At 59.3% G+C, this 13,059-nt stretch overlaps 2 protein-coding genes across 5 annotated transcripts; one reads left to right on the top strand and one right to left on the bottom strand.

Annotated features, from left to right (window-relative positions):
* Nucleotides 1-145: 145 nt before the first annotated feature.
* On the bottom strand, nt 146-7,588 carry LOC136105252 (deoxyribodipyrimidine photo-lyase-like). Of its 2 annotated transcripts, XM_065844923.2 has the most exons (11): nt 7,495-7,582; nt 3,768-3,837; nt 3,390-3,663; nt 3,034-3,179; nt 2,706-2,888; nt 2,392-2,550; nt 1,865-2,063; nt 1,636-1,788; nt 1,237-1,358; nt 979-1,138; nt 146-810 (listed from the first exon to the last, which is right to left on the bottom strand). In XM_065844923.2, the coding sequence occupies exons 3-11, from the start codon at nt 3,622-3,624 to the stop codon at nt 656-658; spliced, it is 1,512 nt and encodes a 503-aa protein (XP_065700995.2). In that variant the 5' UTR covers nt 3,625-3,663; nt 3,768-3,837; nt 7,495-7,582; the 3' UTR covers nt 146-655. The 2 variants fall into 2 exon arrangements, with proteins under 2 accessions (XP_065700995.2, XP_071668800.1); XM_071812699.1 differs by lacking the exon at nt 3,768-3,837 and having other exon boundaries at nt 7,495-7,588.
* LOC136105251 (uncharacterized) lies at nt 3,965-11,954 on the top strand. 3 transcript variants are annotated; one of them, XM_065844922.2, is made up of 7 exons: nt 3,965-4,225; nt 5,288-5,701; nt 6,135-6,914; nt 9,424-9,837; nt 10,023-10,139; nt 10,418-10,503; nt 10,741-11,954. In XM_065844922.2, exons 1-7 carry the CDS (start codon nt 4,105-4,107, stop codon nt 10,813-10,815), a joined length of 2,007 nt encoding a protein of 668 aa, XP_065700994.1. In that variant the 5' UTR covers nt 3,965-4,104; the 3' UTR covers nt 10,816-11,954. The 3 variants fall into 3 exon arrangements, with proteins under 3 accessions (XP_065700994.1, XP_071668798.1, XP_071668799.1); XM_071812697.1 differs by lacking the exon at nt 10,023-10,139; XM_071812698.1 differs by lacking the exons at nt 9,424-9,837; nt 10,023-10,139; nt 10,418-10,503; nt 10,741-11,954 and adding an exon at nt 7,295-8,197.
* The last annotated feature ends 1,105 nt before the right edge of the window (nt 11,955-13,059 follow it).

Below are 13,059 nucleotides of genomic sequence, written 5' to 3'. Positions count from 1 at the left end.
GCCCCTGAGTAAGGGGCTATTCATGATGCCTGTCCCCTTCTGGAGCCCCACTTTGCTGCTGGCAGAGGTGCCTGCCCTACGCAGCAGGGTTCTCCCCTCGCAGCAGCGTCCTGCATTGCCCTATAAACACCACAGACACAGGAGGTACAAACTGGAAACTTTAAAACAACTGTTGAAGGAAGCACAGTGCTGGCCCTGCACAGAGCAAACCAGGGCTGCCCTGGGGGAAGAACAGCACAAGGAGCCAGTTTCTGGGGGCTTTTCCCCAGAAAAGCCCTGCTCAGCCTAAAGCTAAGCTGTGGGTAACAGCAGCAATGGTGACTGATGGTAAGCTTAGGCTTACTCCCAAGCACAGTGGTTGTAGAAAATGTTTCTGGCAGGCATGGGCATGCTGGGGATGGGGTCTCGCAGCCACCAGCAAACCCATGGCAGCAGGAGGACCCTGCATATCCACATGGGGTTCCAGCAGCTGCCCCAGCACAGCAGCTCGAGCAGGGGATGATGGCAGAGAAAAGACCTGCAAAACCCCAACGCTTGCTGCTGTTACACTGAGACCTCCAACCAAGCCCAGGGCAATCTCTGGCCAGGGGATGAGGTACCAGCTGGCACCTTGGCAAAGGCACGTCTGCCCCCGGCACCGAGGGGCACGAGCCCGTCACTGGGAGAGCTTGTGGGGGGTGTAGCGACGCTCAAACTGGCCCACGTCAAACTTGCGCTTGCAGCCAGCGTAGTTCATGTAGCGGATCTTCCCGAAGACAGCCCGCTCTGTCCAGCCATGATCGTGGATGCCACAGATGGACCAGAGGCAGCCTGTGGGCGAGAGGACAGAGCATCAGCCTTCCCCCTTGCTTGGAGGCAGCCCGAGGGCAAGTGGGATGTGGGTGAAGAGCACAAGCATGGCTGACCCCTCTGCCCCCCCGTGACCTTGGCCATCAGATGTAAGACCCTCGCACCCCGTGCTCCCCTCCTGCAGCTTGCCTACGTATCCATTGGGGTCCCTCCCATCCAGCTCATAGCGGTCGTTGAGGTAGATGGCAAACTGCAGGGCCTCCTCGGGGGAGCGAGTCCACTCCAGGATCTTCTTTGCCCAGTACATCCGCAGGAAGCCGTGCATCTTGCCCTCCTGGACCATTTGGAGCTGGGGAGACAGGGACAGTCATGGGGGTCAGTCCGTGCCAGCTCACCTCTGCCCCTCAGGAAAATGCTGTTTTAAGAGGGGGACACAGAGGACATTACCTGGGCAGCGTTCCAGAGTGGGTCGTGCGTGGTCCCCTGCTCCAGCTCCTGCAGCTTGTAGAGAAAAGGCCTCTTGTCTTTGGAGTGGAGCTTCAGGGTGGTTTGTGCCCAGTCATAGGCACCTGTGAGCAAAAGAGATGAGGAGCAACACTAAGCAACCTGCTCCTGCAGGTCCCCAAGGAAGGGATGGGGAATTGGGCTACTGAGGACACCAGGCCCTTGGAGGCACCAGCCTTGAAAAGGACATCAACCAGCTCCTGTTCTCCCTGCAGAAGCTACCAAATGTTGACACATAACACCTGATTGGACCCCCTCAGCAGAAACAAGATTGTCAAGTTGGCATGACCAGTTGGGTACCAGCCTGGCCCCGAGCATTGCCCACCCGACCTGGGATGCTACCTTGAACACTGTCGTAGTTCTCATTGTAGTAGCAGAAGTTTTCAGCCAGCTCCCGCCGCACCACAGCCTCCTCCACGAACACATCCACTGACTCCTTGTACTTGCCCCGCTGTTTCTGCACCTCCAGGATGGCTCGTTGGGTGGAAACTTGGCCTGGGGAGTTGGGGAAGGAGCAAGTTGGGCTGCTGGTCTGAGCTGCCGTGAGGGGTGGGAAGCCTGGAACACTCACCAAAGTGGAACCACGGGGACAGGTTGCTGAGCGCCTCCTTGTTGGGGTTGTTCCGGTGGGAGCCAAAGTATTTGAGCCTCTCCGCGATGAAGGACTGCAGCACAGCCAGCCCTGCAGCCGTGCCAGGGGTCGCCCACTCCACCTCCTTCACAGTGCGGTCCACCTGCAAGCTGGAATAACAGGCCTCCCAAGCGATGGGCTGGGTGGCAACCAAGCAGCGTGACTATATTTGTAGATGCGCTTCAGCCAGGGCTGCCCTGAGTGTTATGTCTCCTGGATGTCCCCAACCAGCAAGTCCCCAGATCACACCAGCCTTCTCCTCTTAACTAGCCCTGAGATGTGGGAACTGAATGAATGAGGTGGGAACCTCCCTTTCCTGGGACATCCCCAGCTCTGCACCACTTCTGCGTGCCCTCAGGCAGGATGCTGTCCCCATCTCCTGCCATCCCCTCCCAGGACCACAAAGCAGCTTTGAAACTCTCCAGGGCTGGCTGTTAGGGGGGTGTGAAGATATCTTTTGCTGGTACCTCTGCCGGGCAGGACGGGGGATACGGGTGACAAATGACAGGGGGGAACTCGGTGAGGAACTCAGGGAGCTGAGCGTGGATCTTGCCCCGGATGGTCCAGGCACTGTACTCCTGCTTGGGGGAGGCGACCCAGCAAGGCACGATGTTGTGGGCATCAACCTGGGAAGCAAAGCCACAGAGGACATGAGCAAGAGAAGCAAATGGTCCCTGCTCAGGTCACTCCAGGGTACCTCTGCAGGCGTGAAACACGGGAGACAAGGTTCTCCCTTGTCTTACCAGCCAGAGTTTTCCCCTCCCAGAGCATGGGCACCCACCTGTGCAAACGGCACATCCTCTGGCAACCGCTCCCTGATGTCCTCCACCCACTGTCGGGGGAGGCGGAGGGGGCTGAAGTCTGTCACCAGCCCACCCACACCACGCTCCACCACGAACGTGGGCAGCACATCCTTGGGGTAGCCCAGCAGCAAGTGGAAGGGGATGTTCAGCTCTGCACACTCCTGCAGGGAGAGGTAAAGGGCTATGGGATGGTCTGCACCTCCGCAGACCCCGTCTCATCATCATCTGCTGAAGGGGCAGATCTACCTCCTCCCTTCCCTGTGAGCCTTGTCCCACCCAGCGTGGACATCCCCACAACAGCTGTACCTCAGACACCTCCTGCAGGCCCTTCAGCATGAAGTCGTAGTGGCGGATGGTGGCATCCAGGAATTTGGGCACCAGGCAGAAGCAGACATGCAGAGGCAGCTCCTGTTTGAGGGCCAGGCGCTGGGCATAGAGGAAAGCCCAGTTATCTGGGGAGAAAGCGCACAGGGCTGTGTCAGAGGGATGCTCTGCGGCGGGGAAGGAGGTGGAGTTTCCCAAGAGGAGCCTCTCCCCGCCTCCAGTTGTCCCTTCCCAGCAGAGGGGGGCACCAGCACCAAGGGCTACAGTAGGGAGGAGCCAACGCTTTCGCCACCCGTGGGAGCCCGGTTTCCAACGTTTCTCCGCCAGCTGATTCCCACCTTGCACTCGCTGGTCCCGGAACATCCAGTAAAGGATGCACTGAGCGTCCTCCTTCAGGTCCGAGCCCTGCGAGATCAGCCGGACCCGCTTTTTGTTGTACTTGAACTCCCGCACGGACGGGGCCGTCCTCCGCCGGGCCTCCTGCACCGCATCCTCTTCCTCCTCCTTCCTCCTCCGAGACACGCGTGGTAGCTCCGTGGCCTCAGCTTTTCGCTTCCCTCGGCCCCGCCGCATCCTTAGGACCGCCCGGAGCAGCGTGGTTGCGTGGGGCCGCTGAGAAGAGAAACGAGACCGGACTCAGCTCCTGGTGCCCGCTGCCGTGAGCATCCTGGTCCGGTTCGGGGACCCGAGTCTGGATCCGAATCCCCGCTCCCTACCGTGCAGCCACGCGGTCCTCCGAACGTTATACAACACGGGGCGTGGCTATGGGTGTGGTCATGGGCGTGGCTATTGGAGAAGGGGCGTGGATCCAGCACCCGGTATGGTCCCCCCTCTCCTCCCTTCCCGGGGGCCGGGGCTGCGCCGATGTCCCCGGCGCGCCCACGGGCGCGCCGGGGACATCGGCGCAGCCCCGGCCCCCGAGGAGGGGTGGCAGTGCCAGTTGTTGCCTCCCCTCCCTGCCCCGGGAACGAGGAAGTGGCTCCCGCCACCTTCTGCCATCACTCCACAGCGTGGTTCCCTGCTGGCACCATCCCCTCGCCCTCTGTCCCCTAGATGCAGGGACTTGTCGCCACGCAAGGAGTGGGGGTGCTGGCTCTGGACATGGCTGGGCACAGAAAAGGGCTGCCCCTGCCCCTGCTGCTGCTGAGCCTCGCTGTGTTGGACTTCACGCTGGGTAAGGGCTGAGCGGGATGCCGTGCTCTCCGTGGGGTGGGTGGTGAGCGGGGAGCATCATTCCCCATGGTGGTAGGTGGCCCTGGGGTGGCTTCACCCACAGAGGTGACACACTCTGGGTGCTGTTGCTCTCAAACATCTTAGCCACGTTCCAGGGCTGCGCTTTGCAGCACTGGAGCAACAAGCTTGGCTTTGTTTCTTCTGCTTCTCTCACGTCTCCAACTGGGCAGAGAAGACCTTGGCCCCCATCTGGACCCCCTTGCTGACCCTTAGTCCAGGCTGGGCTTGTTGCTTTTACTCAGAAGCACCAAACATGCTGCCTGCATGGCAACATCACCAGGATGTTGTGGGCCTGAAAAACTGCAAATGCCATCCTGGTGTTTGGATTTGACACAAAGCAAGACTAGCGTTGAGCCAAACACACAGAATAAACCCGGGGCTTGTACCTCCTGCAAGACTTGAGCTACAGCCACAGGCCCCTTTTGCCCACATCCCTCAACCCCCTCAGAGCTTTCACAGGTCACAGCTCTCCCTAAGCTGCAAGTTGGGATTTGTTCCCCTATGACCCCCTCTGTGGGGCTGCTTCCCCCATTGCCATTGTTTACACCCCACACCATAAGTTCTTATCTGCAGCAGAGAGCTTTGTATAAACTGTTGCTCCTGCAGTTCCAGCCCATCTCACGGTCACCAGTTCCTGCACGGCTCTTTCCGTCAGACAGGTTTGTCCGACTTCCTCCAGGGATGGGTGAAGGTGGTGGAATGGGTCTTAGCGCTGGCGCCTACAGGAGTTTCTGCCCCGAGACCAGTGATGCGCGTGGTTTGTTCCTGTTTTGTCAGGCTGGGGGATTTACATCACCCCACTTTCTGAAGCCCACTCGGGATCTCTGTGTTTGATCTACGCAGGATGGTGAATCCCTGCTCCTGACATTCCCTGGCTGATGTGTAGCTCTGGGTCCCTTGAGGACCTCATGCTGGTGGTGATGCTGCACCGTCCCTGGCACAGCCAGAGTCTCAGCCTTTCACAGCCAACCCTTGTGCACTTCGTTCTCCAACTTCTTTTCAGGTATCACTGCCATGGATGTGACAGCGACCATGTCCCCAACTCACCCTACCTCCCTGACGCCCATGGAGACCTCAGCACTGCTGCCCACTGCTGAATCCAGCACTGCAGGCACCGTCCCTTCCTCCAGCCCTGAAACGGGAGCCTCCACGCCAGAGAATTCCAGCACGTCCCTAGGGACCAGCAGCACCTCACCTCCCACCACACCAGCACCGACAGCTGCTTCATCTGAGCCCTTGACAACCCTGGCAAACACCACAGCCACCCCCAATACCATCACAAGTGTTCCCAGAAGCACCCGTGTTCCCAGCCAGCTGACGGGGACCACGGCTGGGACCACCCTTGACATTTCCACCTTGACTACAGGGCTGACCTCAGGCACCCCAGCAGCACCTGAGACCCCCAATGCAATCACAGGTGAGTGCAGCCACAGGGTCCCTGGAGGGCAGGGGCATGGCCAGGGTGACAAATCCCTGTGGGGATACTGGGCAGGTACATGGGTACCTTCCCATTGGTGCCTTCATTTAGTCTTGATCTGTCCCCAGCTGAAGGAGCATCCTGCACCTCTGCAGACAGTGCTGCTTTGAGACTGGTGATACCCGTGGTTTGTTCCTGTTTCTTGAGGCTGGGGGATTTACGTCCCCTGGATTGCTGATGATCACATTGCCATGCAGGGGATCCATGTGTTTGATCCATGTGAGACAGTGAATTCTTACTCCCGATGCTCCACAGCTGATGGGTAGCTCAGGGATCTCATACTGTTGGTGGTGCTGCACCGTCCCTGGCACAGCCACAGTCTCAGCCTTTCACCACCAGCCTTTGTGTGCATCACTCTCCTACCTCTTTACAGGAACTACTGTCACAAATGTGGCATCAACTGTGTCCCTGACTCACCCAACCTCCTTGATGCCCACGGGGACCACAGCACTGCTGTCCACCAGTACCTCCACCACTGCAGGCACCGTCCCTCCCTCCAGCCCTGAAACCTCCACCCCAGAGGTGCTGACAGATTCCTTCTCAACCAGCACTGCAATGCCCCCAGGGAGCAGCACAGCAGCCTCCAGCATCACCACACCGGAGGAGAGGGGCAGCACAGCCCACAGCACTCTGGGCTCACTGGCTGGCACCACAATGCAGCCTGACCCCACCCCAACAGAGCTGGGGCTCACCACTGGCACCCCAACAGGGATGGGGCTCACCACCAGCACCCCGACGCCAACCCCCATGGCCACGACACCCACCAGTGCTGACACGACCATCATCATATCTGTGGGGACCAGCTCAGCCCTGACCACCACCTTGTTTGAAGTCCAAACAAGCACGCTACCTCCCCCCACCTCCACTCTTCTTTCCCCAACCTGGGTGGGCACTGCGCTCAGCACCAGAACTCACCAAGGACCACCTGTGACCACACTGCTTGGCAGCACACCCATGGGGACCAGCAATGCCTCTTCTCCCACTGCACCAGCACCAACAGCCTCTTTGGCTGAGCCCTCAATGACCCCGGCAGACACCACGGCTGCCCCCGACATCAGCACAGGAGTTCCTGAGAGCACCCCCAGCCAGCCAGCTGGGACCAGCCCTGACACCTCCACCCCAACAGCACCTGAGCCTCCCAGTGCCACCACAGGTGAGTGCAGCTGCCCGATGCCTGGAGGGCAGGGTCAGGGTGACAAATCCCCACGGGATCTCCCACCAGGCGCCCGGTTTTCTGGCCCTGTGGCAGCCACCCTGTCTGCGTGGCATCCCTGGGCAGACACTGGCTGTGCTTCTGTGCGACCGTATCCCACAGAGTGCACCCCAGGACCCTGCGGTCAGACTGCACCCTGGGAGTGTGACTGCACCCTGAGGTCAGACTGCACCCCAGGAGTGTGGCTGCACCCCAGCAGTGCCGCTCCCTGGGCGCCTGTGCCCCAGCAGCGCGGCTGTACCCCAGTGGTGTCTGCAGGAGTCTGTGCCCTGGGGCTACACCTGTACCCTGGTGACACCGCCCTCTGTGCATCCGAACAGGGGTGGGAGACTGTAACCAGCCCCGCTACTCTTCGCCACGCACGTGTCCCCAGCGTCCCTGTACCCCAGGACAGCCACTGTTTCCTGACAGAGTACCTGCACTCTGGCCTAATGCATACAGTGGGGGCGCACCCCAGCAGAGCGCCTGTACCCCGGTGATGCCCTCAGCGTGCCTGTGCCCTGGCAGTGCCCCAGGGTACCTGTACAGCAGCAGGGTGGCTGTGCCCTGGCAGTCCTCCAGCCTGCCTGTCCCCTGGCCCAGTGCCTGCGGGTGCCTCAGACTGGTCTTGTCCCTGACCCTGAGAAGAAGGAAGTGGCTCCGGCTGTCGGTAGCGCACTTCAGCAGTGACATGCTGTGACACGGGGAAGTGATGCTTGTACAGACAGCCCAGGGAACAAACCCTCAGCCCGGAGCACGCCCTTCCTGAGCGCCATCTGTTCTCTCGGCCATCTCCTCGGCTCAGGCAGAGCAGGCTGTTTTCTCCCAGGAGTGTTGGTGCTGGGAGCCACTTAACATCACTCTTGTGGTGGAGTGCGAGGACAGTCCCAGGCAACCTCGCTGCTTCCCTGGGTTTGTTCCCTTCATCACTGTCCCTTCAGTAGGCAGGTACCTGGTCTGCTGCAGTGGTGGCCCTGCTGGTCTGGTCTGCCCTGCCTGCTGCTTGTGGCTGCTCTGGGTCCAGCCGAGCAGCTGATGTCTGCTCAGCATCATACCGGTCTCTGGGAGTGTCCGTGTTGGGTGGAAGCCTCCGCTTCACTGCCAACACCTGGGGAGTAAAAGGACCCACCTGGATGCTCCTCATCTACTGGGCAAAGGAGACCCTGAAAACCCAGTGCTGGGGCTGCGGGGAGCACTCGGAGCGGTGCCTGTGAAGGGGCATCGTCTCCCGCCCACCCGGACATGGCTGGGCAGAGGGGGGGGCTGCCCCTGCTGCTGCTGAGCCTCGCCGTGATGCACCTCTTGCTGGGTAAGCACTGAGCGGGATGCGATGTTCACGGGGTGGGTGGTGAGCTGGGAACTTCGACCCCTGGGGTGCTTTGCCTGCCACAGGCGCCTCTGGGGTGTGGGGGGTGAAATACTGCAGCTGCTGTTTGCTAAATGGGAAGTAGAGGGACTTACAGCCCCTCCTTTGTGTGAAGATGAAGCCCTTCAGTGCAGACACCCACCTGGGCATGGGCTGAGATCAGACCTTTGCCCTTCTCCACATTATTATTTAACCAGCTGCTGCCTGTAGCAGCTTGAGGAGGGAGGGGTTGCTGGGATTTTGGGGAATTTCTGGAGGGACTGGTTGAAAGCAGATGGCAGCTCATGGCCTGGATCCCCATCCCCATGTGAGCAGAACTCCAGACTCACTAGGTTTATGCTGGGATCACCAGTGAATCCAGCCTGGCATCTCAAAGGTACCACTTCACAGACATCCCTCAGCAGTGACCTGGGCAGCCAGGCTGGTTTGTGTGTGATTTTGGAGAGGGTTATGGATGCCTGAGCTTCCCCAGACACAGGTCTGTGCAGACAGAGGAGGGCAGCCTTCCTGTGTTCTTCAACCCCCCCGCAGAGCTTTCATGGGTCGCTGCACGTCTCTAACAACTTGCCCTGAGCTGCAAACTGGGATTGTTCCTCTATGCCCCCCCTCTGTGGGGCTGCTTCCCCCATTGCCATTGTTTACACCCCATGCTATCAGTTCCTGTCTATCTGCAGCAGAGAGGTTTGTATAAACTGTTGCTCCTGCAGTTCCAGCCCATCTCACGGTCACCAGTTCCTGCACGGCTCTTCCCGTCAGACAGGTTTGTCCGACTTCCTCCAGGGATGGGTGAAGGTGGTGGAATGGGTCTTAGCGCTGGCGCCTGCAGGAGTTTCTGCCCCGAGACCAGTGATGCGCGTGGTTTGTTCCTGTTTTGTCAGGCTGGGGGATTTACATCACCCCGCTTTCTGAAGCCCACTCGGGATCTCTGTGTTTGATCTACGCAGGATGGTGAATCCCTGCTCCTGACATTCCCTGGCTGATGTGTAGTTCTGGGTCCCTTGGGGACCTCATGCTGGTGGTGATGCTGCACCGTCCCTGGCACAGCCAGAGTCTCAGCCTTTCACAGCCAACCCTTGTGCACTTCGTTCTCCAACTTCTTTTCAGGTATCACTGCCATGGATGTGACAGCGACCATGTCCCCAACTCACTGTACCTCCCTGACGCCCATGGAGACCTCAGCACTGCTGCCCACTGCTGAATCCAGCACTGCAGGCACCGTCCCTCCCTCCAGCCCTGAAACGGGAGCCTCCACCCCAGAGAATTCCAGCACGTCCCTGGGGACCAGCAGCACCTCACCTCCCACCACACCAGCACTGACAGCTGCTTCATCTGAGCCCTTGACAACCCTGGCAAACACCACAGCCACTCCTAATACCATCACAAGTGTCCCCAGAAGCACCCGTGCTCCCAGCCAGCTGACGGGGACCACGGCTGGGACCACCCTTGACATTTCCACCTTGACTACAGGGCTGACCTCAGGCACCCCAACAGCACCTGAGACCCCCAATGCAGTCACGGGTGAGTGCAGCCATGGGGTCCCTGGAGGGCAAGGGCACGGTCAGGGTGACAAATCCCTGTGGGGATGCTGGGCAGGTACATGGGTACCTTCCCATTGGTGCCTTCATTTAGTCTTGATCTGTCCCCAGCTGAAGGAGCATCCTGTGCCTCTGCAGACAGTGCTAACGTAACATTGCTTTGCCCAGGCATGGAGCCCTCTTCCCCCGGCACCAGCTCAGCCCAGACCCCAGAAGTTACCCTCAGCACCACTGGAGACCTGCCAACAACTCTGCCCACCTGCCCCACCACCATGTCCAACACCAGTAAGTGCAGTGCCCCATGGCCATTGCCACTCTCCCAGCACTGGTGGCTTTGGGCTTTTGTTGTGCTTTCAGTATGTGGGCATTGGTTCTCTCTGGGATGTGTGGTTTGCTGTATAGGTGCAGTGTTGTTCTCCTGAGAATGCAGGGTGTCCATGACATGATTAATCTGAGAGGATGTTCCATGTCTGTGCCAGCGATCAGGCAGAGAGACCCCTTCAGATCCTTTGATGCAGCCAAAGCCTCATGGGCAGTAACCAAAAGGGTGTTTTTGTCCCTAGGTGCATCTCACCTCTTTCTGTCGCTGCGGCTGACCGTCCCCCTGGATCTGGGGAACACCACGGTGCAGGAGCTGGTGTTGTCCAAGGTGAGGTGTGCCAGGAGGGTGATGCCACTTTGTGTCTGCCAGCCATGGTCCAGACAGCCAGGGCGGGGGGCGGCAGTCAGCAGGAAGGGAATGGCTGGTTGTCACATTGAATGTCACCTGGAGCCCTTTTAGAAGGGTTCCTTTAGCTGCCATGGTTGAGGATCAGGCTCTTCCTATTAGGGGAGTGGGAGTAGGAGACCCCCTCAGTGAGGTTTCATGGCTGTCCTCTCCCCGCAGCTCCGCACGGACCTGCAGACGGTGTTCCCATGTGCTGGTGTGGCACTGGAGTGGCGAGGGACAAGGAGGACGTGAGTGCTGCTCTTCACCTGGCCAGGACCTGCAGGGCTGGCATTCCCATGGACTTCCAAGCCTCCTGCTCCCAGCTCCTCGCTCTTCAGTACTGCAGCCCTTTGGGATAACCTGTACAGCTAGCTCCCCTTGAACCTGGGACCCCTCATCCTTCATTACACACCCCCAGTGTCCCCCACAGGCTGGGGTGCCCATGTCCCTTCCTGCAACCTGTCTGTAGAGCCTGAACCACCCCACCACCCTACACCAGACCTAGCTCCTGTGGTGGGACCCCCAGTGCTGCTGGGAGGAGGGGACTCAGCCTGGCTGGGCTTTTATAGCTGGGACTGAGCTGGCCCATCCACAAAAGCCACCCTGGCGACTGACAGAAAGGAGACCTGAAGCCCGTGGTACCGCTGTGCCTCAGGGCACCAACGGTCCTGGTGGCCTCCGAGGATTTGCAACCCAGGGACCTTGCAGTGCCCAAAGTCTCTGAAAGATGCTCCACGACCACTTCACATCCAGAGCATGCCAAGATGGAGGCTGGGGTGGCTCTGGGAAGGAGGCAGGGGAGAAAAACCTCCTTCTCCCACCTGAGCCCCATCCCAGGGCTGTCAGCACACCAGCTCTCCCCGCCTCGCCTGTGGTGGCACTGACAGAGCAGCACACACTTGTAACAAAGGGGAATCCCATGTTTTCCATGACAAAGATGACAACTTCTTTTCTTTTCCAAGTTGCCTTCAGCAGTTTTCAGCTTCACCATCTAGCAGAGGTACTGGTGAGAAAAACTGGCTGCATCCCAAAAGTTTCGCAGCGGAGAGACTGGTTCTGGGCTGTCCCCTCCTGGCAGGGGCCACTGCAGACATTCCTGAGGACAGCTTGCCACTCCAACAGTCTGGGGGTCCCTGCTTTGGTGCTCTCTGCCCCATAATACTCCCAAAACTGCCGAGGCAGCTGTGGGGCCGTGGAAATCCCGTGGGCTGTGCTCCTTCCCTGTGTTTTTTCAGTCCCAAGCTAAGGAGACAGCCGCAGCGTCTGTCCCCCTGCAGCAAAGTCATTTATTAACTGATTAATTAGCCAGATAAAATCCAACTGAAGCAATTATTAGCCTAAGTAAGTCACCTCGCCGGGAGATTGAAAACTGAATTAATTAAGAAAATAGCCATGTTGCTTGTTGGGGGTTATTTTCGGCTGATCCTTGCTTCTTGCTGGCAGCCTGTGCTGGCACAGGAATGGCTGGAAGGGGATGCATGGGGCTGTGGGTTGCCAAACCTGGGGATAGTTCCTGGGCTCTCTGGATCGTCACCTCTCTGGGAAGGATCCAGCAGCTGTACAGGATGGGGAAAGCCACCCTGGGATCACCCGGCTGTCTGCCAGCTTGCAGGGGCTGGGACAGGCTGGACTGGGGCTGGAGGCTGAGCCCGGACAGCTGGTCAGGGTGGGATGCTATTTGCATCCCAGCATTGCCCCTCTGCTCTCTAGGGTGCTGCCTGGCTTTTGGGGGCTTGTTGGAGCTGTTGGCACCAAGAGAGGTCCCTTAGCATCCAGACAGGGAGCCAGGGAGAAGGGCAAACCTGCTGGAAGGGGTCCCTGCACTGGGTGCCTGGTGAGGTGCTGGGAAAGAAATCCTCGTGCTCTGCCTACGCCGTGGAGACGGGCCAAGAGTCCTCCCACACCACGTCCCACTGGGCTGATTTCTCCGGCTGCTGAATCCATAACTTCAGACCCCAGGACATGGCCGGGGGCCAAGGCCGGGGTAATGGAGCCAAACTGCGTCACAAAGAGAGGAAAAGGTCCTGAAGTGCCGGGATGAAAAGGTGACCGGGGCACTCGCTGTCCCCTGCCAGCACCACTGCCTTCCACTGTTATCCTGACTGGGGAGCAGTGAGGGGAGGAGATGCTCTGGTCACACTGAGCCCCTCTGCAAACCCACCTTGGGAGGGAGAAGAGTGGCACAGTGTGGGGACGTGGCTCCCATGGGGATGGTTGGCACTGCCCCAGTGTTGAGGACACGAAGCTCTCACAAGCTCCTGACACTGCCCATGCTCTCTGTGCCTGCCCTCCTTGAGGATGCTGGGCATCACTATCTCCCCATGGCTGCTTGTCTGCCATGGACCCCTGAGAGGTCAGATCTGGCTCCTGCTACTTTCCCAGCCTGTAAGTAGTTTCTCAGCCTCTTTGCTGTCACTCACTCCCACCTATTAGCATCATCCCGAAGAGCGGACCCTGTGCCCAGCGGGACAGTTGCCTTTGGAGGGCTCAGCAGCA

This window comes from Patagioenas fasciata, chromosome 9, assembly GCF_037038585.1.
Source record: "Patagioenas fasciata isolate bPatFas1 chromosome 9, bPatFas1.hap1, whole genome shotgun sequence".
NCBI classification, from domain to species: Eukaryota; Metazoa; Chordata; class Aves; order Columbiformes; family Columbidae; genus Patagioenas; species Patagioenas fasciata.
The sequence above is the reverse complement of the archived record's forward strand: the minus strand, read 5'-3'. Positions and strand labels throughout refer to the sequence as shown.